The sequence below is a fragment of the Nelumbo nucifera genome, chromosome 2 (assembly GCF_055504915.1).
Source record: "Nelumbo nucifera cultivar China Antique chromosome 2, China Antique-T2T, whole genome shotgun sequence".
NCBI lineage: Eukaryota > Viridiplantae > Streptophyta > Magnoliopsida > Proteales > Nelumbonaceae > Nelumbo > Nelumbo nucifera.
In genome coordinates this window covers 12,298,041-12,324,143 of record NC_142650.1, presented here as the reverse complement: position 1 = coordinate 12,324,143, position 26,103 = coordinate 12,298,041, and the positions used below count along the sequence as shown (strand labels likewise).

At 37.7% G+C, this 26,103-nt stretch overlaps 1 protein-coding gene across 1 annotated transcript in view; it reads left to right on the top strand.

Moving 5' to 3' along the window:
* The first annotated feature begins 7,804 nt into the window (after positions 1–7,804).
* The window catches only part of U2B'' (U2 small nuclear ribonucleoprotein B), a 38,390-nt gene continuing 20,091 nt past the window's right edge, over positions 7,805–26,103 (top strand). The window contains exons 1-2 of the mRNA XM_010258689.3: positions 7,805–7,981; positions 21,337–21,509. Coding sequence (XP_010256991.1) covers positions 7,909–7,981; positions 21,337–21,509 — 246 coding nt within the window. The 5' untranslated portion in view covers positions 7,805–7,908. The remainder of the gene's footprint in view (positions 7,982–21,336; positions 21,510–26,103) is intronic.

The following is a 26,103-nucleotide window of genomic DNA, read 5'->3' as shown; positions in this document are numbered from 1 at the left end:
GTTAATGTTCAATTGAGAGAAAACGAATGGGTTCTATTGGCTTTTTGAAGATGGGGCAGTCCCTAGAAAATAAAGAAAACATTAAGGATAGTCTTGTCTAAAAAAAGAAATTAAAATAAAAAAAATAAAAAAACACCTAACTCTGACATATTTTTTAAGTGTTTATTTTTAAAATAAACACTCATTCTAAGCTTATTTATCAAACACGAATATATACTTTTTTACATTTATTGTATAATCCCAACATTTAAAATAAGTACTTATTTAAGTGTTTCCAAATAGGGGTTGCATCCACTGACTTTACCAATTGCATTAAACATAGAGCTAGAAAATTTCTTTTTTATCGCCTCTAATTCTACTGTTTGCATAACCTTTTTGGTAAAGCTAAAGTTTGATTAAAAATCCCCTCCAATGATCCAACAATATTTTGTCTCTCATTTATTTTTGCAGACTCGTGGGGATGTGCTACCCCCGACTTGTTTGCCAATATGAATGGATCTGTTTTTCTAAAACGAAAACAATCAACACATCAACAGAAATATATTGTTTTTAGTTTTGTTAACACCCCTAACTTTTGCAACTTTTCCCAAGTATTCCAACTATTAATGAAGACAACAGAGTCCATATTAAAAACGTTTTGGGAATAATATATGTTATTTTTGTGAAAGCATAAGCGCTTCACATAAAAATGCAATATTTTACTAGGATACTTTATTTTCATTAATGCATTAGTTATAAATCTCAAAGATTAGAATATGTCTCACTACATCACGATTTTAAGTGGAAGCATCTCTTCTTTTTTTAATTATCCATTTTATACAAAAAGATTCAATCTTAGAATTATAGAAAAAGATGTTAAAGTAGTTGTCTCGATTAACTTTATTCTTTCTCATAAAAATATATTTGAGAGTTTCCTATTTTGGTCAAGTAAGGAAGCTTGATGGGTTATCCCACTTAATTTGGGCACGAGGGAGAAGTCGTGTAGCCAATCTAGGCGATATCAAGATCAACCATATCTATCGATTCCACCACCCTATTTCAGCCATATATATCCAGTGTCTTGCTCAGTCAATAACATACTTCGAATTTTCAAATTTTTAAGGTTAGAGATATCAATAAATAAAGGTTTATTTAAGCATGTGGAAGAAGTGATCTGAGACCAAATTTATTCAATGACCAATTGAATGTAGTGCGAGGAGAGGAACATGGAGAAATCTTTTTTGGGGCCCTAACCAATTTCCACGTGAAAATTTCCTTAGGTTATTTAGCTAATAATTAAGCTCAACTTGAAAATGTGATCATCTCCCAAAGGCTGTGTTTGATCAGGTTGATGAAAAGTTTTTAGTGGAAGTTAACAAAGTTAATTCATTTATAGAAATAATGACTTCATCTATAAAACAATTGATTAATCTTTTCAAAATCATGGGTATGACTTATGAGTATTCAATTCAGAGAGAGTGAGAGAGAGAAATGGGGGTGGGTTAAATGATATAAAAAAAGAAATACTACATTAGTTCGTAGAGCATTTTTCTAAAGTTCAAACTTCAAAGTATTGATACGTCTGTATTGAATATTGTATTTTGAATCTGCTGATGCGCACAAATCTAATCTATATCTATAATATAAAGAGGAACAAGAGAAGGCAAGAGGGCTCTCACGAGGTTGTTCACTCTCTCCCTTCTCACATGTGTGTTTTATTATTTTGTTTAAATTATAAAAGCAACCCTTTATGTTAATATTGTCATGTGTAGAGCTATTAAATTCTTTTTCATTATTCCCTATTTACAAAGAAATTTATAACTGACAAAACACATTATCGACATTCTCTCTTCAGGTGCAGACCTTCCTTGAAGATTACATTCTACTATTCTAGAATGTAGGCATCTTGCTTCCGGCTTTGTATCAACCAGATTTATTTATACATCTTGATCTTGTAATCGCTTAGCCCACGGGCTAGCAAATCATGCTGTCAGATACAATCATGCTATGACCTGATCGACTCCTCCAGATTTCATCAGGTCTAAATTTCTGGATGAGATGTAACCTGTTGTTTTGAAATAATTTTTTTTGCCTCTGGCTTCAAAAAGAAATGACAAATGGAGACAATAATAATAGTCATTTATCATGCATGTTATTAATGTGTTTGCCTAGAGAGATTTTATTCCCCTAACTTAAACTATTTTCTTATACCTAATATTCCCTCTATTTTTTTTCTCCTGCCCTCATCCTTTTCTTTAAACCCAAATTGATAAACCCCTATATTTCACTTTCTATTTAAATCATTCCTTAATGGCTGCCTACACACACACCTTTGCAAATGAACCATTACAAGTTGACATGTTTAGCTCTCTTAAGGTTGTGTTTGGTTTGAAGGAAAAAGTAGGGAAAGGAAGGGAAAGGCAGAGAAACCTATACAAGGTTTGTAAAGGTTTCCTTACATTTCCCTACCTTTTTTCTTCAAACCAAACATAACCTAAATATGTAAACTTTCTCAAATGAATACATTCTAGGGCTTTTTCCAAAGCCAAGCTAATTTTTGTGAGCATTTAATTTAATTTATTTGTAAATTATTGATTAGCCTCACAAACACTTCTCTCTAATTTCTCAATTATGTGCTCCATACACTAGGGGTTTAATTTTCAACTTTTCATGGTAGAATATTCTTAGATCTTTTCTAACCTAATTTTTGTACAGTTTATATATTCTCAACTTTTTTTCAGTAGTGTTTAAATCTCAGTAATCCTCTTTCAGCCTTACAAGGAATGGTTGATACGTATTCCTGTTGTTATATACATCGCTTAACTTTTCATTATGGCTATTTATCGCCTGTTGCATATATTAATAGAAGTTTAGGAAAACTGTTTTTCTGATGATCAAGAAATAAACATTTGTTTCAGTCTTCTTTTTAACAAGAGATAAGAAGAGGACCAACTTGTAACATGTATGACGTTAAAAGGATCAAATGATATAACCTGCTAGAAAATGTCAAAGAGTGCCATTTCCTGGTGCTAACAGTCTTGTCAGTTGTCTCTATCAAAATTTTACTATTTGGTTTTTAATTAGAATTGGAGTCAAAATTGACTATTTGACTAGAATGGATTATTTTGTAAAAGAGGGAGAGGATTGGCCAAACAGATCCTAATTTCTGTATATCAAGCTGAAACAATGGGGTCTTTCGGTTTGTATTTCTCGTTTAGTGGTGCAATTTGGGCAGGCCCAATTTAATTTGAGTTCAAACTGATCTAGTTCGTAATTTTTTATGGGCTAGGCTTGGATTTTTTGTTTTAGAGCTGGGCCTGTGCCCAAAGCTTTAGATTTTTTATTTTTTGGGGGTAGGCTTGGGGTTGGGGTTAATCCTTAGATAGCCGAACTTTATTCATTTATATATATATATATATATATGTGCATGTATAATACATGCATACATATATACGTACACATACATGCATGCATTTACACATACTTGTAAATCAATTTTTGGTCTAAGCTGCCTAACCAACCCAAACCCAACCCAAATGCATCAATTTTTAATGTAAGGCTGGTCTAAGGTTGGATAGTTTGGGCTTGCCCTCAGGCTCAGGGCTTGGGTTGAGCTAAAATCCAGCCCAGTCCATTCGACTTGCACCCCTAATCTCACCATTTTAGGGGTGTTTTTCCAATATGACTTTTTTTTTTTTTTTTGTCAGTTCCTAAAAAAAAAAGCAGTTGGTTTGAAAACAAACCGATTGTTAAAAGGAAAAACACAAAAAAACATGTACATGCGTGCTTTCTTAAGCCTAAAACCAAAAATATGCTCTTAAGAGGGTGTTTGACAACATGGTTTCAATTGCCATATAAGCGAACTGGTATAAAGATCATTATCATCTAATTATTTAATATCATGCTCCATAAATCATATAATTTCTATCATTTCTATACTATAAAACTTATTTTTATTTTAAAAACCATTACTCTGATGGTTCCTGATGAATCAATTTTTGTTGATGTATCGATTTTTTGGCTAAGTACCTCGTCATTTGGTCTGCTTCCAAGTGGCCGATGACTCAGGCCAAAGTGAACTTTGGCTGCCAAGCTGAGTCGAGTTGGGCAAGCTATGTGGCGAGCTGACTATAGTGTCGAGCTGCCTACGAGGTGCCGAGTTGACCAGGTGGCAAACTGCTTGTGAGGTGTCGGGTTGACCAGGTGGCGAGCAGCCTGTGAGGTGTCGGGCTATCTGTGAGGTGCTGGGTTGGCCAGGTGGCGAGCTGCCTATGAGGTGCCAAGTTGACCAGGTGGCGAGCGGCCTGTGAGGTGTCGGGATGCCTGTGAGGTGTTGGGCTGACTAGGTGGCGAGCTGCCTAGTGGCGAGTTGAATTGGTGAGCTTCATTGCTCTTTAGAGACCTGCAAGGAACCAAATGTCAAAGGACCCGGGGTGGCTAACCCAGCGAGATCGCTCTGATGCTTAAGTCAGTACTCTCATAGTAGAATGTGAGCTAAAAATCACAATGTCTGAGAGAGAGAATTTGCTTACTTGCTTGCCCCCCCCATTGTCATTGGGGTTGGTGCCTTTATATAGGCCTTGCTCACGTATTGCCCCCCGGGATCTCCGAGAGGTCATGTCTAACTGGTTTGAGATCCTCGGAGGTAACTGCCATGCACGTTGACCATCTTCTGGAACGAGGGCCAACCTCCAAGGATCGTGGGGAATGCATGCCGAATTTGTCGGCGAGCACGTCTTGCAGGTTGCCAGGTCGACGCATGTGCCAGGCTGCCAGGTTGGACACCATCAACTTGGCAAGTTGTTGCCTAAGTGATTCCGGGTGTCACCTAGTTGTTTTGAGGTGCCATGTGTCACAATATCATTGGAGGGCCAAATCCGCCCTCATCAATTCCAAAGACATGTATTATTTACAACTTGCTTTTGATCTTTTTTTTTTTTCTGATGTGATCACTTCAAATACAAATGAAAGCAAAAACATTAATGTTGGAAAATATCCCTCAAGCAATTTGGTGCCATTTTGGTCTCCAAACTTTAAAATGTGACAATTTTGTACCTGAACTTTCAAAACATGATAATCTAGTACCTATTGTTAATTAGTTGTTAATAAGCCATTAAGTGACATTTTGAAAATGACACAAGTGCCCTTCGAGTGTCATCTAATTTTCTTTATCAACCATCCAAACATTGACAAAAAAATTAACAACCTCAAATCCTTGCCTCTTCTATTCAATAAAGTTGGGGTCACTAGAATGTCCACTCAAACATGACTCCAACTTTCTTGAATGTTGGAAAAGACAAGGATTTTGGAATGTTTTTTTTTTCAACGTTTAGATGGTTGATAAAGAAAATTAAATAACACTTGAAGGGCAATTGTGTCTTTTTTAAATACCACTTAACGGTTGGTTAACAGCTAGTTAACGACAAATACTGGATTGTCATATTTTGAAAGTTTGGGTATTGAATTGTTGCATTTTAAAGCTTGGGGACCAAAGTGACACTAGGCCCAAAGTACAAGGTACTAATCGGGATTTTCCCAAACATTTATAAATGCATGGGCAGTGAACATGAAATTGAGACTTTGGAATAAAGAAAATTACTGCCTTAAATTTGAATTTTGGGAACTTTTCTCTGTTTTGATTTTTTTTTTTTTTTTTAACTTTGAAAACCAGTTTGACTGGTTGAACCACATCAAACTGGAATCAGACCTCGATCCAGTTCAAAGAAAAGTGTCTGGGTTCAGGCGGTTCTGACTTGTGATGCTGATGCAGATACTGAATTACCTGCTAAAATGGGGAAAACTAGGGACCAGTTACCTTTCCGACCGGTTCAATTCCTGGACTGATTTTTAAAACATTGTCTGTAACCTACAATTCTCGACCGATGTCAATTGATGAGTAGGGGTGTCAATTGGACCGCATTTGGTCCAATTTGATCAACGTCCAATCCAATTCGATGAATACTTCGGACCATTTGAATCAACCCAATTCAATGTTTGGACTGACTGATATGTTCAAATTATTTTTAATTTAAATTGGTTCCAACATAACCCCGGTCCATTGACACCTGTATTCTTGTATACTTTCAATGTATAAGATATTGGTTCAATCTAACCCAATCCAATATAAATCTTTCACGGATGACCAAGTCTAATCCAATATAATAAATATTTTGGACCATTAAGCCTAGATTGGTCCAACTCAATATGTTTTATTGGCCTGTCGAACCTGTCTGATTTTAATTCGGAGAGATCATCCAACCAAAACGGCCTATTGACACCCCTATTGGTGAATTACCTTTCTTTTATGCATTTACCGAATCACCTTATATTTTTTACACTGAACCCATTTGACCTTGAAAAAAGACACTCAAGCTGATTCATTCAATCACAGACCAAATTAAGTAAACGAGTAAAAGACCAAAGTTATGTAAGAAGGTTGTAGAACCAATGATGAGACTATACACCAGTTTTAAAATACATGAGCCCTATAATCATTCAACGTCTGTGGGCTTCACATTATACTTGTTACTTAGGAGTATGTTCAAACATTGACCGAAGTTTCCCTTAACTTAGTCCACAAGTTTGAGTATGTTCAAACATTGACCCAAGTTTCCCTTAACTCAGTTCACAAGTTTTAGGCCCGAGAGTGCTTTGGGCCTAGTGGGGTTCTGCTACTCACACGGACCTCACAATATGTTTATGGCTGCACATTAAGATTTAGGAGAGTTTACATTTGCGCCCTATAAGGAGGCACCCCACAACACATTCCCATTATGTATTGGAAACATCTCGATGATAGTACCATGATGAGGGCGGATTTGGTTCTCCAATGATATTGTGACACATGGCACATCGGAACAAATAGGTGACACTCGAAATCACTTTGGCAATAATTTGCCTTAGCCAAGTTGATGGTGTCCCACCTAGTGGCCCAGACGTGACCTGACGGCCTGGCCCTGGTGCAAGCTGGCAGCCTAGCACAGGCACGACCTGGTGGCCTGGCACAGGCACCGACCTGGCAACCTGGCCCAGGCGTGACCTGGCGACCTAGCACATGCACCGACCTGGTGATTTGCAAGACGTGCTCGCCGACGAATTCGACATGCATATCCAAACACTCCCACGATCCTTGGAAGTTGGCCCACGTGCCGAATGATCTAGAGGGTGGTCAACGTGCATGGCGGTTACCTCCAGGAATCTCGGACCAGTTAGACACGACCTCCTGGAGAGCTCGGGGGCAGTACATGAGCGAGGCCTATATAAAGGCACCAACACCAATGACAAGAAGCGGGCAAGTAAGCAAGTTCTAGCTCTCAGACTTTGTGATTTTTAGCTCGCAGTCTACTATGAGAGTACTGATTTAAGCATCAGAGTGACCTCGCTAGGTTAGCCACCCCGGGTCCTCTGACATTTGGTTCCTTGTAGGTCTCTAAAGAATAACGAAGCTCATCAATTCAGCTAGCCACTAAGCAGCTTCCCACCTGGTCAGCCCAGCACCTCATAGGCAGCTCGGCACCTAGGTAGCTCCACTTCGGCATCTGAGTCATCGGCCACTTGGAAGCAGACCAAATGGCGAGATACTTAGCCAAAAAATCGATACGTGACCAAAAATTGATTCATCATACCAGGATCGATTTAGGAACATATATCCCTTACTAACATGTTATGTGGCTTTAAGGTCTATGTGAGGGGAGAATATCCCAATTCCTCCGGGCCGGGCCAAGGTGAAGCCTCCTATCCCAGGTGCTAAGCCAGCCCCGGCCCGGGCCATGATGAAGTTGTAGGCTTGTATAACGTAAACGGCGACAATCGATGGTTTTATAAACCACAGAGGTCAGAGGACTTGATTAGTGATTCGTTTCGGTTGAAGTATCTTTAGTAGGCGTACTGCGTTTTGAAGCTTTCAAATCTCCCTCTCCTGCAGCCATCATGCTCTCTGGAGACATTCCTCCGAACCAAACCATTTACATCAAGAACCTCAATGAGAAAGTCAAGAAAGAAGGTAAGGTTTAGAAAACCCTCTTTCTACTTGCTTCTTCTTACGGGAGATATTATGTTCAGAATTAGGTTTTACAGGGGGACCTTTCAGATATGAATTTCTATCTGGGCGCTCTTACACTACATGCAGCTTCATAAATGGCTTTTGTTCTACACTTCTACTCGCATTTGGTCTCGGTTTCTTAGAGACATATTTCTCTTCGTGTGCGCTGCACAGTTTTATAACATGACTTTTTGTTTTTACCCAATTTCGTATCAGTTTCTTAGATTTACTCAAAGAAGCTCCTTTAACTTCCTATTGGTTCTCTCTCATATTCTTTTCATATTTCGTGCGTTTGTTTTTAGTTATGAATGAAATATGGATGATTCGAGGCAGCAAAACAATCTGGTTGGGACAGACAACATAACATTTATTTTTTCGAACTTCGTAAAAGATTTAAGCGATTTATTGAACGGTTTATACTTGATATCGCTATTAAAAACTTGCAACATCCTTTAGTGACGTGCTAATTATGCATTTACTTTCACATTTGATTTATTTAAGTTTGGCTAGTACGTTTCTGGAACAGGAGTAGTAAGTCCTTGAGAGATCAATTGAATTATTGAAACTATTAGTAACTTATCCACGAAAATAGCTCCTTTTGTTAAAGATTTTGAGTTTAACTTCTTTTTTAAAGCTTAAAAGCTCGCTCTGCATGATAAACCTGTAAGTGGATTATTATTTTAGTGGGTATTTTCACACACTCTAGGTTTTCTAGATGAATTTCTTGGTTGCTTTTGATTGCTCATTTAGTGTCTAGGTTCTGAATCATTCGTGCTGGATTTCAAGTATGTTACAGAGCAAAATGGTTAAAAAGACTAGACCTCAGATGCGTTTGGGATCTTGAGAGTGCAATGTTTTAAATTCGCCCTATTGTTTCAAATTATGTCGGCTTTCTTGGATATAGGCATAGAAGGGAGATTTTGAAGCCCTCTTAAAAAGACTAAATTGTATCCAACTAGATCCAGAATGACTTTTATACAAGTGTTGATGAGTACTTTTTTTGAAAAAGATACAACACGACTTTGTGTTTGGGGTATTCAGGCTTGTTACTCCAAACTTGATGATGGGCTTCCCTTTGTTTATTTTTGGAACCAAGAGATTTCTTTTTACGTTTTTTTTTTTTTTTGGGATTGGAAACAAGGACAGAATGATGTGGTGCACAAAGTAACTAATACTCATAACCATGTCATTTACTTGAATGTCAATCCTAAGCAGAAGGAAGATTTTCTTAAATTCATCACTTGTGTCGCTTGTTTGCCTTTATTTTGACATTATTAGAAAGGTCTTGAATTGCTTATCCAAGCAAATTATAAAATATGAAATATGCATGGTACTGACAGAAGTTGCTATTTTGGGGTTATTTGCCTTTTTTCAGATTAATCCTATTATTGTAAACTTTATTTCTTAGGAATTAACCATGGATGCAGTTTACTTTTAGAAATTGGAGTAAAGTTGCAAAAGATAAAAAAGCCTATTTTTATATTTTCTTTTGTTGTTATTATTTGTGTTTATTTAGTTCATCTATAGAGTATAGATATCATATGGAGTATCTAGGTATTTTTACATTAGGGTAATAAATGTATATAACGTCCATTGATTGATATGTAAAAGGTCTCTTCTGTTTTTAGTGTTCATTGTTCACACATTCTGAAAGTGCTGATTCCTTTGGAGTTCTATATTTTAATTCCTAAATCCTATTATATCTGAAATAGTGGTTCAGACTAATCCAGCACTGTAGAAATAGAAATACAATGTTAAGTTAAGAGAAGTAAGAAGAAGGAGAGAAAGAGAAGTCAGTTAGTGCAAAAGAAGTCAACTGTCTAGCCCAGCTGATCCATATTTATTCAATTTTAAAAGTATATACAAAGGCTATAGTGCCCCTATTTAAGTATGGGAGACACCACTTAAAATAGGATAGAAAAGACGATACACATCATAAAATAAGAAAGGTAAATGACTGAAACATCCTCCATAAGTCAGCTATAACAATATCCTTTAGGTTTAGGGGTTAACTAAGAAGCATAGGCTATCTATATTCTATCATTTTTTTTTTAAATTTTATTTTGCTCCTGATACCTTGGATTACTATCATTGTTCATCCTTTTCCTTTTACGTGCATTATAATCTCTTTGTTTTAAGTGATTCGTAAACCTTAAAAGGATCTAAAGATGCATGGTGAAGAGGTTTTAATTCAAGGGCTGGAAGCCTGGAACATTAACAGCAACAGAATAGATAAATAAATATAGAAAATAGGGATTTTGGCTAGAGCTATTCTGGTATTTTAGGAAAGTGTGAAAGGCCATTACCCAATATTGGTATGGGGTCTTGGGAAGGGTGGACTAGATATGGACATGACCTTTGGCATTTTTTGCACAAAGTGGCTTCTCTCAAACTTGAACCCACATTCTTGAACTAGTTAGCTTGAGGTTTTACCATTAAACCAAGCAATGACTCCTTTTAGGAGATTGTATAAATAAAGTTTAATAGAAGTTCCCTTTCTTATCCAGGTTGGCCAGGTCTTACAGGGGGAGTTCTCAAGTCATGATGGAAATATCATTTGGGATTTTAGTGGCCCCATTTGTAGCAGATTGAAAACATCCATGATTTGATTTGCCTAAATATTTCCTAATTTTTCCAATTTTACATGGCATATTTCCATATCCATGGTTTTTTTTTTGATTGGAAACAGTAACTTTCATTAAATTAGAAAAAGGAAACATACAATGTCAACCACTCACAGCATGAGTGTTGACCCCATATTTACCCCAAGATTTATAATACAGCCAAAAGAGATTTTCCCTTTGAGTCCCCTGCTTTGCCAAAGTATCAGCCACACTATTGGCTGACCTCGTCCAAATAAAGATTTCTCCAGCTTCCCTTGCTAAGCAAAAAATCTCCTTGTCCAAATAAAAAATTTCCGTATCCATGGGAATCAACATGAAATATTATTGGAATATGTCTTGATGTATTCTACAGTGTGTTAAAGTCTTTTATATTATTCTTAACAAGTTTTACTTTGCAAGTGGTACTAATTTAGAGTTTCAATTTACATGTACAAGAGATATCATCCAAATAATTTGTTTTAATGTATTTTTTTTTCTCTTGAGTCTGTTATTTTTTTGAGTATATCATTATGGATTACTTTTACCTTCTTATTTTTTGTTCATAAAATATTTTTAGTTATATAATTTAGTAAAATAAGCCAGTGTTTTAATATTTTAAATATTTTCATATTTAAAAAATATTTTTTTTTGTATTAAATAAAGCACAATGAAATAATATCTACAACTAAAATATCAATATGTACTATTATAATAATCTTTTAAACCCTTAAAATTTATCTAAATGGCGGAAGTGGCCATTGTGAAATGGTTTAATCACTCTAAAAGCATTTTAGTACTTTGTAATGATGTGATTATTTAAAAGAGTATGGCCTTTTATAATTGAATGTTATAAAATATTAACAAATGTTTTCGTGGATTAAAATTTCCAATGTTATAAAAGTTTCTACGACAAGTCTACATGACATTTTTTATATTTTCAACATTTTTCTTATTCTTAAGTGGTTGACATTCCAGTAAAACCAGCATTTTAAATTTTGTTAAAGACCCTTTATATATGTTGAGCTTGGGTATGACAGGATGTGGCCCCCTATCCTGATGGTGCTCCAATATATATATATATATATATTTATGTTTTATATAATGCGCCCTCCCTAAGAAAAAATGAAGAATCCTAGCTCCACTCCTGCCCATTGTAGACACTGATTCAACTAAAGCAGAAGTAATGGCCCCTCCAAGGGTGGGCCTGGTGGCTTGCATCGTTTAGATTAGAGATTGTGAATCCCCTTGTTGCTGGTGGAGGAGCCTAGTTCAATGCCATTTCATGGTCCAAAACTGCTGATAGAGGCCCTTGAAGATTAGTCTACTATCTAAATGAAATATGCAATTTTGCAGTGTCCAAAGTTCTGTTCAGATGGATTCCTAGAGAGGTTGATTCTATTGCAAATAGATTACAAGAATTGGTGTCAGAAGGATCTTTGTTTTGTTATAGTGCACGCTGTTTTAAAAACTGATCTGGAAACAGAACTACTTTTCATCCAGGTGGTGGGTCAGTGGTTCAGCCATCCAGGTCAAATGGTTCAACTATGATGTAATAAATTAAATAATAAAATATAAAAATAGATAAAATTACAGAAAACTTGAGAACATCTGCAGAAAAATTGGGCATGTCTCTAATATTCTATATTCATCATATTAAACACATGGCTAGAAGAAAATGAATTTTGATGGGAGCTGTTTGGGTAACCCAGGCCCCTCAAGTATTGGGGGAGTCATTAGGGATGAAGAGGGGAACATAATTGCTTTATACTCTGGCCCTGTGGAGCAGGGTGATGTGGCAAGATCAGAGTTTTTGGCTGCAGTTTTTGGGGTTGAGAAGGCAAAAGAACTGGGTATTAGTAGGCTGATTATTGAGGGAGATTCTAAAACTGGTTAAGTGGCTGGTTAACGGGGAGGGGGTGGCATGGCACTTGAGAAATGAATTCAGAAAATTCAAATGGCTGTCACAGGACATGTTAATCCGAGTGAAATGGATCAGGAGGACTGCTAATAGCTTGGCAGATAGCTTAGCCAAGCAAGGGGTACATAGAACAATGTTTTGGGCTCAAATGTAGTACTGATTTGGGACAGCTTCTATAGCTGGTTCTTTTCACAACTTCTTGTTGTAATCATGTTTCTCTCATAATTAATGAAATTTTTTATGTGTTGCTTATCAGAAAAAAGAAGACCCCACCTTTGTGGAGAAAAGCAAGTCTTGGTGGCAGGAGGCTTGAAGAAAGGTGTTGGCTTCTTGAGAAGGCTAAAGAGACTAAAAGAGATGTCATAATGCTATTTCACACACCCAATCGTATGTATCCATGCTTTACACATGCCTATGCATCTATACATGTGACCTGCAGGCCAGGCCAAACGGTTTGGAGGTTCAATTGGAGGGGTCATCAGGTTATTGACCAAGTCAACAGTTTTTTTGCAAGTAAGCAGTTTGGGGGGTGAAACGGACTTGGAAATCTGTCTGGGTTATGGGTTGGCTGGTTCAACTGGTCAGTTTTGACTGTGGGTTGAAAACATTGATGGTGATAATCTTAGTACCAAATAATGGAATGGGATCTGAATCTGGAATAAGAGTAAGAACAGGAGTGCTAAATTATTGAAGTCCTCAATATCTGAAGCACATTAGGAGCACATGTGCATGTCTACACGTCATTTTTCAGAGTCTCAAAGATGTTGATAAGAGTTGTTGGTGTTTTTGATGGTAAAAGAAAAGAAAATTTTATTGAATGTAAAACTGAAGAAGTAAAATAGATGGAAGAGGTGATGGGGTAGCACCCCAATCCTAGATCTTACAGAATATGACCAAAACAGTGAAAAAAATACATTTCATTGCAAGTGAGATACTGAGATTCTAATACTATGTGGGTTGAGGGTCTTTCACCCTCTTTGAAGGTGACTTCTGTTATTGCCAATACTAATAACGGGAGTGAGGTACCATTGGTTAGTTTCTCATGTTTGGAGATGGTGGGGTTGTTTTAGCTCCAAAAATCTTGAGGCTTTGCAGGTTAGAAGTGAAGGTTTTAGAGATTTGAATGTGGATGTTGGAACTAAAATCCCTATTGGTTTTAACTTCTAAGGAGGTGTCTGGTTGCTCAGGTGGAGGCAATAAAGCTGATGCTAAGGGGGTTGATGATAGATGGAAAGGAAGTGGAAGTGGATGTTGAGGAAGTGAAGAAGATCTAAGCAGAAGTTGTAGTGGCAAGGGAGGGTCAGTTAGATTTTAATCCTAAAGAACAGAAAATTAAGTTATGAAATGGATTTGCTCAGGGTAGCTGTGAAAGGGACAGGGAGGTTGAATTTCTTGAAAAAGTGTGTAGAGGGAGGATAACTCAGAAGCAGATGGTGGTTCAACCAAAAAGGAAAATAGGAGAGAAGTTTCAATTGGACAGCTAGGAGTAGACTTGGGGCATGTAAAAGGGATATTTCAGGGTAATGGAGTTAATTATATTAGCAGCAAGATATTAAAAGTGAAGGGTAGTGGCTTGGTGATGAGGGAGAATAATGCTAGCCTGGATAAATGATAGAAGGGATCTAAAGTAGTAAGTTGGTACAAATCTCTGAACTTTTCCAGGCTAAGGGGTGGGTCCATGCAAGAAGTTTAAAAAGGAAGGTCAAGTGTAATGTACAAAAATCAGGTTGTAACTGTGAATGGAAGTTTTTTTTTTTTGGTATTGGCGAAACAAGGGGTGGGAAGGGAACAAATGTTTTGGGCTGTATTGTAATCCTCTTTTCTTTTTTCTCTCTCGGGAGAGTTAAGTCTCTTTACCTCTTCCCGAATTATTGTTTTTTTATTGTCCATTAATAAATTGAATTCTGTTATTGATAAAAAATGGAAGTTTTTTGGTTGAAAATTTGTTTAACTAAGAGAGGAAGTTTTGGACTAATAGAGAGGTGGTGGATAAAATAGACATATGTTCGTGAAGAGCATGTCGAGAAAGTTTAGGCAAGGGGGTTTTAATCTATTCCTCTTCTCTTTGTATTTGGGCATCCAAGTAGGGGCCTCCTTGTAATTTCTTGCTTTAAAATATAAAGTGCCTTTTGAGGTTGTGAACAGTAATAGAAACACACCACTTGACACATTCTCTCTCTCTCTCTCTCTCTCTTTCTCATACAAATCCTATGTTTACAACACTAGTTTCACAACTTGGTATTAGAGCGGGTAAGGGCACTTTGGATTACTTTTCTTGCTGATTCTGTTCCACGAGATGAACTGCTGACATCAAATCGCCGCTGGATGACGTCATCAATCCGTAAAGGTGTCGACGACAGTACATGAATTCTGCATGGTTTGATTCACCCTAATTTTAGAAGATTTTTGGTATCACTCTTGTCTTTATTCGAAGCTTCTATGATTTTTAGTGGCCTTTTCAAGTAGAAAATCACAGAAATTCCAGATATGATGTTGGGCTTGATACACTTCATTTAATCAGTTTTTTTGCTGCAAAACCTAGACCATTCAGGCCGTTTTTCATCATGGGAGCAACGAGAAGTGGTCCCGTGATTTTTTGAGCCTTGGACACTTTTTGGGAGGTTTTCTTTTCCCTCTATTTTGGCGCTAGCCTAGTTTTTTGGCCTTTTTTTGTCTCTTAACCGTGTGGTGACCTAGTTTCTTGGGTCCTTAGCTGTGGTTAAGTATTGGGGGTCCCTTTTGGTTGATGCAATAATGTTTTGATAGAATATGGAATCATCTAAGGATGTATAGATGGTTTCCGGTGTGCTCCCGGGAAGTGCAAATATTTCTAGTGGTATGATAACTACTATTAAACTTGATGGAACCAACTTTTTAGAGTGGTCCCAATCTGCTAAACTTACCATCACTGAGAGAGGTAAATTGGGATTCATCACAGGAAAGGTGGTTAAGCCAAACTTGGAAGATTCGAAATATGCAAAGTGGGAACAGGATAACTCCCTTGTAACGTCATGGTTGATTTGCTCAATGCAACCTCATATTGCTCGAAACAAGATGTTTCTTCCAACGGCAAAAGATACTTGGGATAGAGTTGTTGCCACCTATTCCCAAGTTAACAATACTGCTAGAGTGTACCAGCTTCGGAGGGAAGCTTGTAGTATGCGTTAGGGGGAGAGATCTGTTGCTATGTATTTCTCTTCTCTACAGTCTCTCTAGGTAGAAATGGATCACTTGAAGGCTCTTGTATGGAAGGACCCTAAAGATGGTGAGCAATATCGAAAGTACAAAGAGGAGAATATAGTCTTTTATTTCTTGGCTGGCTTGAATCTAGAGTTTGATTTTACCAGGCAACATATTCTTAGTGCCGGCATTGTCACTCTTGCCTCCACAAAGGCTCTTGCATGAAAGGACTTTGAAGATGGTGAGCAATGTCGAAAGTACATAGAGGAGAATAGAGTATTTGATTTCTTGGCTGTCTTGAATCTAGAGTTTGATTTTACTAGGCAACATATTCTTAGTGTAGGCATAGTCACTCTTGCCTCCGCGTACTCCTTTGTATAAGGGGAAGAGAGTAGATGGACAGTCATGATGCAACCTCCTGTGATTGATCACTCTCCCTTCATGTCATCTCGATCTAAGCAAAATACTAGTAAGTACCCTGTTATTGAGAAGGCTGAGGATGTAGTTTGTGATTATTGCAAGAAGCCAAGACATACTAAGGATAGGTGTTGGAAGTTCAATCCTCACTTAAAACCGGGAAGATGGGAAATGCTCACTTGACTACAGTTGGTAATGAGGCTCAACCTTTTCTTGACTCCTCTGATGTAATGGACAAATTCAGGAATATATTGTTGTAGTTGGAAAAGGGTGGTACATCCTTCTCATTGGTTTTGGACCTAGTATTCCATCTAGTTCATACGTCAAGACAGGTATTGCACTTGCTTGTTCCACATCTTTTAGTCCATGGATTGTAGACTTCGGGGCCAATGCCCATATGACTGGTATGCTTTCACATTTTACCTCATATAAGTTAATCCCAGGGAAGGGCAAGATTACTGTTGCTGATGGATCTTAGACCCTTATTTCGGGTCAGGGTGAAGTCAAACTCACTCATAACCTTTCTCTTGAATTTGTTCTTCATGTGCCCCAGTTACATAAAAGTTTGTTGTCTGTTTGTTCTCTTACAAAATCCCATAGTTTCTTAATAACCTTTTTTCCTACCCATTGTGTTTTTTAGGGCCTGAGCACGGGGAAGATTGGAAGTGGGTATGAAGTTGGAGTATACTTCTTTGATGGATCTTCAGAGCATGGATTATCGAGCCAGACTGAGTCTTGTTCAAATGAGAAAATGAGTCTTTTGAAATTATGGCATTGTTGTCTTGGTCATACGTCTTTCAATTTTGTAAAACTTTTTTCCCAAATTTATTTGACTCAATGTCAAAGTTGGACTTTGAATGTGAAGTTTGTCATCTATCAAAACAATGTAAAGCACATATTTTGCGAGTCGTAAAGAAGTAATGTTGCTTTTCATTTGATCCATATTGATGTTTGGGGCTCATATGCTATCCCTTGCATGAGTGGGTATAAATACTTCATATTCTTTATTGATGATTACAGTCGGTGTACATGGCTCTACTTGATGAAAAGTCAAGATGAAGTTCCTATGATGGTTTAAAACTCCATGAATATGATAGAGACAGTTTGAGAAAAGAGTTAGGATAATAAGATCTGACAATGCCAAGGAATACTTTGAACATCATTTGCATAGATTTTTTGAAGATCGGGGCATTCATTATTCACCAAAGTTCATATAGTCATACTCACAACAAAATGGGGTAGTCGAAAGGAAGAATAGGCATGTGGTTGAAGTTGCTCAAGGTTTATTTTTCTAGACTCATGTTCCCACCTGTTTCTGGGGTGATGTTGTTGAGACAACTATGTATCTCATCAACATACTTCCTTCAAAGGCCTTTAATCTTTAGTCTCCATATCAACTTCTCTTTCCTGATGAATCTCCTTTTAATCTCCCCCTCAAAATCTTTGGTTGTGTTTGTTTTGTTCATGATATGAGTCTTTCCGACGTAAGTTTGATCCTAAGTCAGTTAAATGTATCTTCCTCGGTTATTCTCCTATCCAGAAAGATTATAGATGCTTTGATACTCTCTCTAGAAAGAGATGTGTCTCTAAGGATGTTACCTTTTTGGAGTCCTTTTTTTTTCTAATCATCTTGTCCTTTTCTTCAGGGGGGAATGCAAGTGAAGATTGGATTCCCTTCTGCCTTGCTGTCCCTGTCTCTTCCGTTCCTCCTCCTCCCTCTTTTCCTTGTAATGATGGCATTCCTCCACCTCCTCCTCCTCCTGTGTATCGACCTTGGCCCTGGCATCAGTTTTTCATCAGGCATAGTAAGAGGGTGGCTCTTAAAGCATAATGCCCATCACAATCTGATATCCCAAACTCAGGTAATCTTGAACTTCCTGATAATTCTATTACTGATCCTGATCTTGATCTTCTTATTGCCATTCGAAAAGGGAAAATGACATGTAGCAAGTATCCTATTACTAACTATGTGTCTTATGATGCTCTCTCACCTTCCTATTGTAACTATATTTCCGCCATCTCTTTGTTTCCATCCCTCGTAGTGTTACAGAGGCGATGCAGTCCCCTCACTGGAAGGAAGCTATGAACCAAGAGATGGAGGCCCTAATAAAGAACTAGACTTGGGAGGTTGTTCCTTGTCCTAAGGATAAGATTCCTATTGGGTGTAAGTGGGTATACACCATTAAGCACAAGGCAGATGGCTCAATTGAGAGGTACAAAGCTTGGCTTGTTGCCAAAGGATACACACAAACTTATGGCATTGATTATTTGGAAACCTTTGTTCCAGTTGCTAAAATGAACTCTATTCGTGTGATCATGTCTTTTGTTGCCCATTACCCTTGACCTTTATATCAAATGGATGTGAAGAATGCATTCCTTAATGGGGACTTACAAGAGGAAGTGTATATGGACTTACCACCTGGGGTAAGCTTTTCTAACAGTAAAGGAAAAGTTTGCCGCTTGAAGAAGTCCTTGTATAGGCTCAAGTAATCTCCTAGAGCCTAGTTTGACAAGTTCAAAAATGCTATCATAAAAATTGGGTTTTCTCAATCTCAGGCATATCACACCTTATTCATTAGAAGAGTTGATGGAAGAGTAACAATGTTGATAGTATCTGTTAATGACATTTGATGACATTGTTGTGATAGGCGACGATATCCCAAGTATCTCCCAGTTGATGGAAGGGTAAGCTTTTCCTTCCTTTTGTAAGGTCGAAAGACCAACTAGCTGATTGCCTCACTAAAGGTGTTCACCACCCAAAGTTTGCTAAGAACCTTGCCAAGTTGGGCATGATTGACATATATTCTCAGCTTGAGGGGAAGTGTTGAGAAAGTTTAGGCAAGGGTGTTTTTAATCTTTTCCTCTTCTCTTTGTAGTTTGTACTCTTTGTATTTGGGTGCCCAAGTAGGGGCCTCCTTGTAATTTCTTGCTTTAAAATATAAAGTGCCTTTTGAGGGTGTGAATAGTAACAGAAACACACCACTTGACACATTCTTTTCTTCTTCTTCTTCTTCTTCCTCTCTCTTTCTTTCTTTTTTTCTTTCTTTCTTTCTTTCTCATACAAACCCTAGATTTACAACACTAGTTTCACAACTGTGCATATTAGCTTGAAATTGAATATGGGCATATAAACATTGTTGCATGTTCTGAGGGGTGTCATGGTCCCAGAACATGCATGTTGAGGGCAAGTTTTTCAGAACAATAGCTTCAAAATAGAATCTTTGTGTGGTAAGCAATTGAATATTCTAGAAAATTATTTAGAATTGAGGGGGAGATGAATCAGGTCAAGAAATTTTGGATGGTTCCTGCCCATTGGACAACATGATTCAAATGGATAAAAAATGAGATTGAGAAGGTGATAGACAGAATGGTTTAAGTGGGAAGGAGTTTGGTTATATTCTTCTTGGAGGGAAGAATGTGAAGGGAGAACAGTTTTAAAGTTAGAAGAATGAGAGGATTAAAGATTCAGAATCTGCAAAGGTGGATTGATATGCAGAGTGGACAGGGATACTTGTAAAACAAACGATGGTATGTTTTTTTATGATCAGCAAAAATTTATATTGTTGTATTAATAGTGAGTAAGTACAAAATGTCTTCACAATACATAGGCTGATTTACAAAGAAGCCCAGTACAAATGCTGTCTTACAGTCCCTTGTTTTGCTAGGGAGTCAGCTAGCCCATTTGCACTCCTAATCCATTTGAATTCAGCATTTAGGTCCTTTGCTACCCTTTCCACTTCCCTGAAAACATGTTTGAGGGTCCATGGGATTTGTGTATTACATCTTGCCCATGAGATAGTGACTTTTGAGTCCTCTTCCACCTCCACTTGTCTGAAGCCCAATTGTTTTGCAAGCCTGAGCCCCTATTGGTAGTGTCAATAGTTCAGTCTTCACCGAATTTGCAGTACCAATTGGCCCTGAATAATGCCAGTATCCTACTCTCCTAGTTTCTAATTGCACCACCTATTCCTGCCAACCCTGGGTTGCCCAATGAGCTCCCCAAAGTTCAGTTTTACTTTAGCACCTACTGGGGGTTTCCATTCCATTTTTATCTCTTCTTTTCCTTGGAGGAATTTGCTACTTCCCTCCAGATACATATAATGTCAGGCACTAAGAAGTTGTGGCAACTGTCAATGGTTTTTACCCAAAAAGCTACCTTCACTTTAATACTATCTAGAACCTCCTTCAAAGACCTCTTCTTTGCAGAAAAAATTCTGTTATTCCTCTCTCCCACACTGTCCAAACAACTGCTGCCCTAATGGCTCTCCACAATTATCCTTCCTCTCTTCTTTGGTTGCCTCAAGAAAGTTGGGTTGAAGATATCCACCACCTCTTGTGGTGGTCCCACCTGCAGCCAAAAAGAGAATAGAAAAAACTCTCAAATATGATGTACAAAGGAGCAGGAGATTATGGAGGTGTAGAGAGATGCTTATGAGGTTTAGGATGTTGTAGTACTCCTTCTGGACTGGAAAAAGCTTATGTTGTACATTCCTTATAGAGGAGAAGGTTATGTTCATTTTGCACAGTTTTTCTTGTTCTGGTCATTGTATTGTAAATGCGGGGGTTGATCATTGATTTTTTGGAGGGGTGGGGGTTGAAGCTTTATTTAGTAGGGTTTGGGAGGACTTGCCACTGTGGAGTTCAGAATGTATGAGTGTTTTTTAGGGTGATGATTGCTAATTCAGTATACAAATCTTCTTGGTGATTTCTCATTGCTGTTATGTATCTCTTTTTTCATTTTGATATATTTCATGTTTACTATAATAAATTATGTATCCATGCGAAGGTATTATTATTAATAATCTGCGTGGTCTTTCCTTCTGGAGATCCTTCAAGGAATCATGTCTTGGCTATTTTTTTTATTTTTTTTATACCAAAGCAAGCATATATACTACCATTTTGCAGTTCCTTTTTTGTGTTTATTTTATTAAGTTCCATAATATTTTTTTTTGTTTTTTTTGGTGTACTGAATCAATTTCAATATGAACCATAGTACAAGAGAGAATCTGCATGCATAAGAAAAGGTGAAAATAAAATCACTATGCTGTTATTCGAATTTTCTTACCTTTCAATTGTAATTCTACATATTCATATTTGCAGTTATGTTTAACTACTGTAATTATTAACATACACTTGCTATTATAAATTATATTATGCAATTTTCTGATGCCTTCTTTGTATACATTCTTCTTTGGCAGAATTGAAGAGGTCTCTTTATGCTTTATTCTCACAGTATGGAAGGATTTTGGATGTTGTTGCCTTGAAAACTTCCAAGCTTCGAGGCCAAGCATGGGTTGCATTTAGTGAAGTTACAGCTGCTAGTAATGCAGTGCGTCAAATGCAAAACTTTCCATTCTATGATAAACCTATGGTAGGTCTCATTAATTTATTAAAGTGGGTCTTTGTTATATGATTTCTATATGAATTTTAGATTTTTAGCTTCTGTGGGTTTTGTGGGGTATGGCTTGATAATGAATGTTGGTTTCTAAAGTAGGTAGTTGGTGGTTTTAATAATATCAGCCAATGTTCATACTGTCCCTTGATATTAGGTCCATTTCCAGTCTACTCATTCCAAGACCTTGGATAGCCAGGACTGGTATTTGGTGATGGCCTTTTTCTTGGAAGATATTTATTTTACCTATTATCAAGAGAGAAATTTCTCAGTGGTATAGTTGTAACTTGGGTTGTAGGGGTATTTCTGTATTTTTCTTATTTGTAATGTTAAAGATAAATAGTAACATGAATCATGATACCCTCATTTCCTCTTCTGATTTACACAACCGTGTTCTTCTCTTTCCTCCCTACTTGTTTTTTGATAAACGAATAGATTTTATTGACGAGAGATTAAAGCAGTTACAAGCTCCCCTTGGGGGGCACAAGATGCAGCCACACCCTTGAGCCCAAAAAACTGAAAGTCGAACTGAAAAATTTAAGTATTACAACTCAGCCACAAACAGTAATTCCCTAACAGCCCCTTGTTTAGCCATCAGCCATGGCATTAGCTGACTTGCTCACCCATTGTATTCTGATTGTCATTATCCCTTGTTAGCCACTTGATGTTCCTTAATAACTCCCTGTATTTCCAAATAGCAGAATCTGGATCTGTAACCACCCTACCACCACCTTAGAATTTCCTTCAATACATAATCTGTTGACACCTAGTTGGCTTGCAATCTGAATTCCTTGTACTGCAGCTAGTAGTTGAGCTCTAGTAGAGTCTCCTGATCTCACTGGGCCTGAGAAAAGAGATAATAAGTTGCCAGCCTCATTCCTCAAAACTCCACCCACAGGCCACACCTAGGTGCCCTGGATTTCCTTGACTGCTTCCATCAAAGTTCAATTTTATGAACCCATACACAGGTGAAGACCAATTTGAGATACTCTAGTGCTTCTAGTGGAGCTATTAGCCACTTCCAACCAGTTTCTCTATAGATCATCAAATATATAAGAGTGGAATGAGATAAGGGTTCTCAACCAATGTATTGCACTATTGCTCTTGTTAAAATGCACTCCTTTAGTTCTGAGAGACTTCTTTCTTTCTCATGGAAGATTCTGCTGCTCCTTTATTCCCAAATTGTCCAAAGGTTGGCTGCTATAATACTCTTCCACATAATTTTTGCCCTCTTTGTGTGCTAAACAAATAGAGTCAGATCGAAAAATGAGCTTCTGTTGGTAGGTTCCACCTGCACCCAAATAAAGAGAAAATCCTACTCCAAATAGCTGTAACCAAAGGACAAGATAGAAACAAGTGAGTGCAAGTCTCCTCACTAGCTTTGCATAAAAAGCATCAGTTAGGTGACAAATACAAGAAAGGTCTTCTCTTTTGCAGGTTGTCCCAAGTGTTAAATCTTTCCACGAAACACTTGCCAACAAAAAAATAGAAATTTTGGGTGGCACTGGCTTAAACCAAAGTTCCTTAACCGGTAACACCCTAGGAATAGGGTGGGAACAAAGGGCCTTGAAAAAGGAAGCATAAGAAAAGGTACCTTTTGGGCTGGATGACCAAAGCCTTATATCGGGCTTGGAAGGGTCCAGACAAACACTATCAAGAAGAAGCAAAAGTTCAGAAGCACAAGAGGCTCATCACCCTCAACCCCTTTCTGAAGCCGAAATCCCAAGTCAAGTACAAAAGAAAAATAGGTGAGGAGAGTAAGTTGGAAACGACCTCTTTCCTAATCAAAGAAATGGAGTGAAGAGATGAGAAGAGATCCTCTAGAGACTGATTACCTACCCAAATGTCCTCCCAAAAGAGTACAAACGTCATACCTGACAAAGTTGAGAAAAAGAGGAAGGATACTGTGAATAGCTTTCCATGGTGTTGCCATAGTAGCCTGACGAGAGACGCCAGCATCCCAGCCATTTTCCAAGACTCCGTGAATACTCGCAATTACCTCATGCCACAACCTGTCTCTTTCTAAAGGCCATCTCCATAACCACTTCACCAACAACAAGAGTTCCTACTCTGTAAATTCTCTAAACCTAAACATCCTTCTTCCTTACTCTTAACACACTATTTCCCAGGTGAGTAGATGGTCCTTTTTTTCCTGGTTCCCACAGAAAATCCCTCATATTTCCAATAAAAAAAGTCTCTTTAGCTTCTTGGCCTCTCTAGAGGGAATTCCTTCCCCTAGTTCTCCTTCTCTTTCTTTTCCAATCCAAGATTTGAAGCTAAACATAACTCTTATTTAGTATTTGAGTAAAGGTATTTGTGTAGTCAATGCCATTTGTTTCTCTCCATTGGTTACAAATCTTGTTCTTGCCTTGTCAACTGATTTTTCTACTTTGTGCTTCATAATGAACACTAACTTGCATCCCAACATTTCTTTGCCTCTTGGAAGATTTTTTTTTTCTCTAAGTAACCGTCAAGTACTCATTATCACTATGTCAAAAATGTACAGTGTGCAACAAGTAGCTATATACTAATATTGTATGAGTTGTGACTGATCAGTAATAATTATAAAAAATATTGTAATAAAAAATGGGAGTAAGGGACATCCCTGAAATCTGCCACTGTTGCCAGTCCCGAATAGGTTTTCCTAGTCATATGTCAAATGAGTTCCTCTTGTTGGAAATAGGCCTGTAAATGGTACTAGAAAATCTGAATTCAAATACAAGATTTGACATAATCTAGTCAAATTCAGATAGTTCGATTTGGATATTGATCGAATTCGAATATAGTTTTTTGACCAATTATTTAATCAGATAAAATTCAGATATGGCCTGATTTGGTCGAATATATATACAGGGGTAAAAGCATAAAACACTAAACTCTAAATGATTCCTCCTCCCCTCCCAAATTCGTTAGGCCCCATTTTGATTTACGAATCTACTTCAGTCTCTTGACTCTCCCCTACCTTTCTCTGTCTGAATGGACCCTGATCCTATTGCCTAACCGCCCACTGGCCACCAGCCCACCACTGCTGCTTGCTATCCCCTACTTGTCGCACCTATTGCTGTTGATCGATTGCCTGTCTCAGTCTGTTATCAGCCATCATTGTCGCTACCATCTCCTTGCTTGAGAAGACCCCTGCGTACTCTTGCTGCTTGCCGCATTGTTATCCGTACCCACTGGACACTGGAGGTTATCTCATTCACCACAGACCACAGCGGTGGCCAAACTTGCTATTGCCATGATTTTACAGGCATTAGCATCTTTTCATCTTCTTTTTAGTTTGCAGTTTCTTATGAAGATGGGGAAATCACTAAACCAGGAATAAATTATGCATAATCTAATTGAATTGGACATTAAGCTAAATTGAATTCTTGATATCTGTCGTATATTGAGTTGAATTTGAATATCAGTAATTTTAATCTAATTTAAATTCAAATGTTGATTCTATTCGAATTTGATCTGTTTAAAGGCCTAGTTGGGAAGAATTGTCCTAAAAAACCTGAGCATTTCTTTCCTTCCAAATTGTTCAAAAGATGACTGTGGAGCAGATTCTTCAAAGGACTTTTCCTTTTTACTAAGGCCCTTTAAATACTAGCTAAAAAGGAACCTTTTTACTAAGGCCTTGTGGAAGGTTTATTAGCTTCCAAGTGTTATTTTTTTTCCAAGGCACTTGTTTCCTCCAGCAAAGCAGCTGTATACTTAGGTTTTGAAATAGACTTAGTAACATTGTAGGGAATTGACACAGTGGAAATAGATGAAATGAAGGCACAGTATGAGGAAGATAATGAATTATAAGAGACAAAGAGATAAAGGATGTAAAATACACTGCCTAATTCCTTTTCTTTGAGTAGTGAAGGAATGGTGGGGTGAGGAGGAGAGGGGGGTAAGATGGAAGGGGATCAATTTTCATAAGAATTTTAAAAGGTTGAGAGCCAAAATAAAAGAGTGGAATAGAGATCATTTTGGTAGAATTGAGGAGCAAAAATTGTGCCTAATCTCTCGAATAGAGAACTTGGATGTAAAGGAATCTCAAAATGGGCTGAGTGAGGAGGACAAAGTGTTAAGGAGACAATTGAAAAAGGATTTGGAAGAGGTGTTACTGAGGGAAGAAATCAGTTGGAGACAAAAATCTAGACACAAGTGGATTACGAAAGGCAATGGGAATACTAGATTCTTCCATGATTTGGCAAATGGGAGACGAAGAAAGAATTTTGTGACCAAGCTAGAGATAGGAGAGGAGGTGATTACCAACCAGGATGACATAGCCAGAAAATTTGTGGACCACTTCAAATCGATTTATAGAAGACCTTTGAGTGAGAGAGCAGTCGTGGAAGGGGTCGATTGGCCAAGAATTGGTGATGGAGTGGCAAGGTGGCTGGAAAGGGATTTCGAGGAAGAAGAGATTAAGAAAGCTGTCTTTCTAATGGATAGATCCAAGGCTCCAGGTCCAGATGGCTTTACAATGGGTTTTTATCAAGACTGTTGGGAGGTGTTGAAAGAGGATTTAGTTGAAGTCTTTAAGGAATTTGCAGACAATCGCACTATAAGCTCTGGAATTAATGCCACTTTTTTG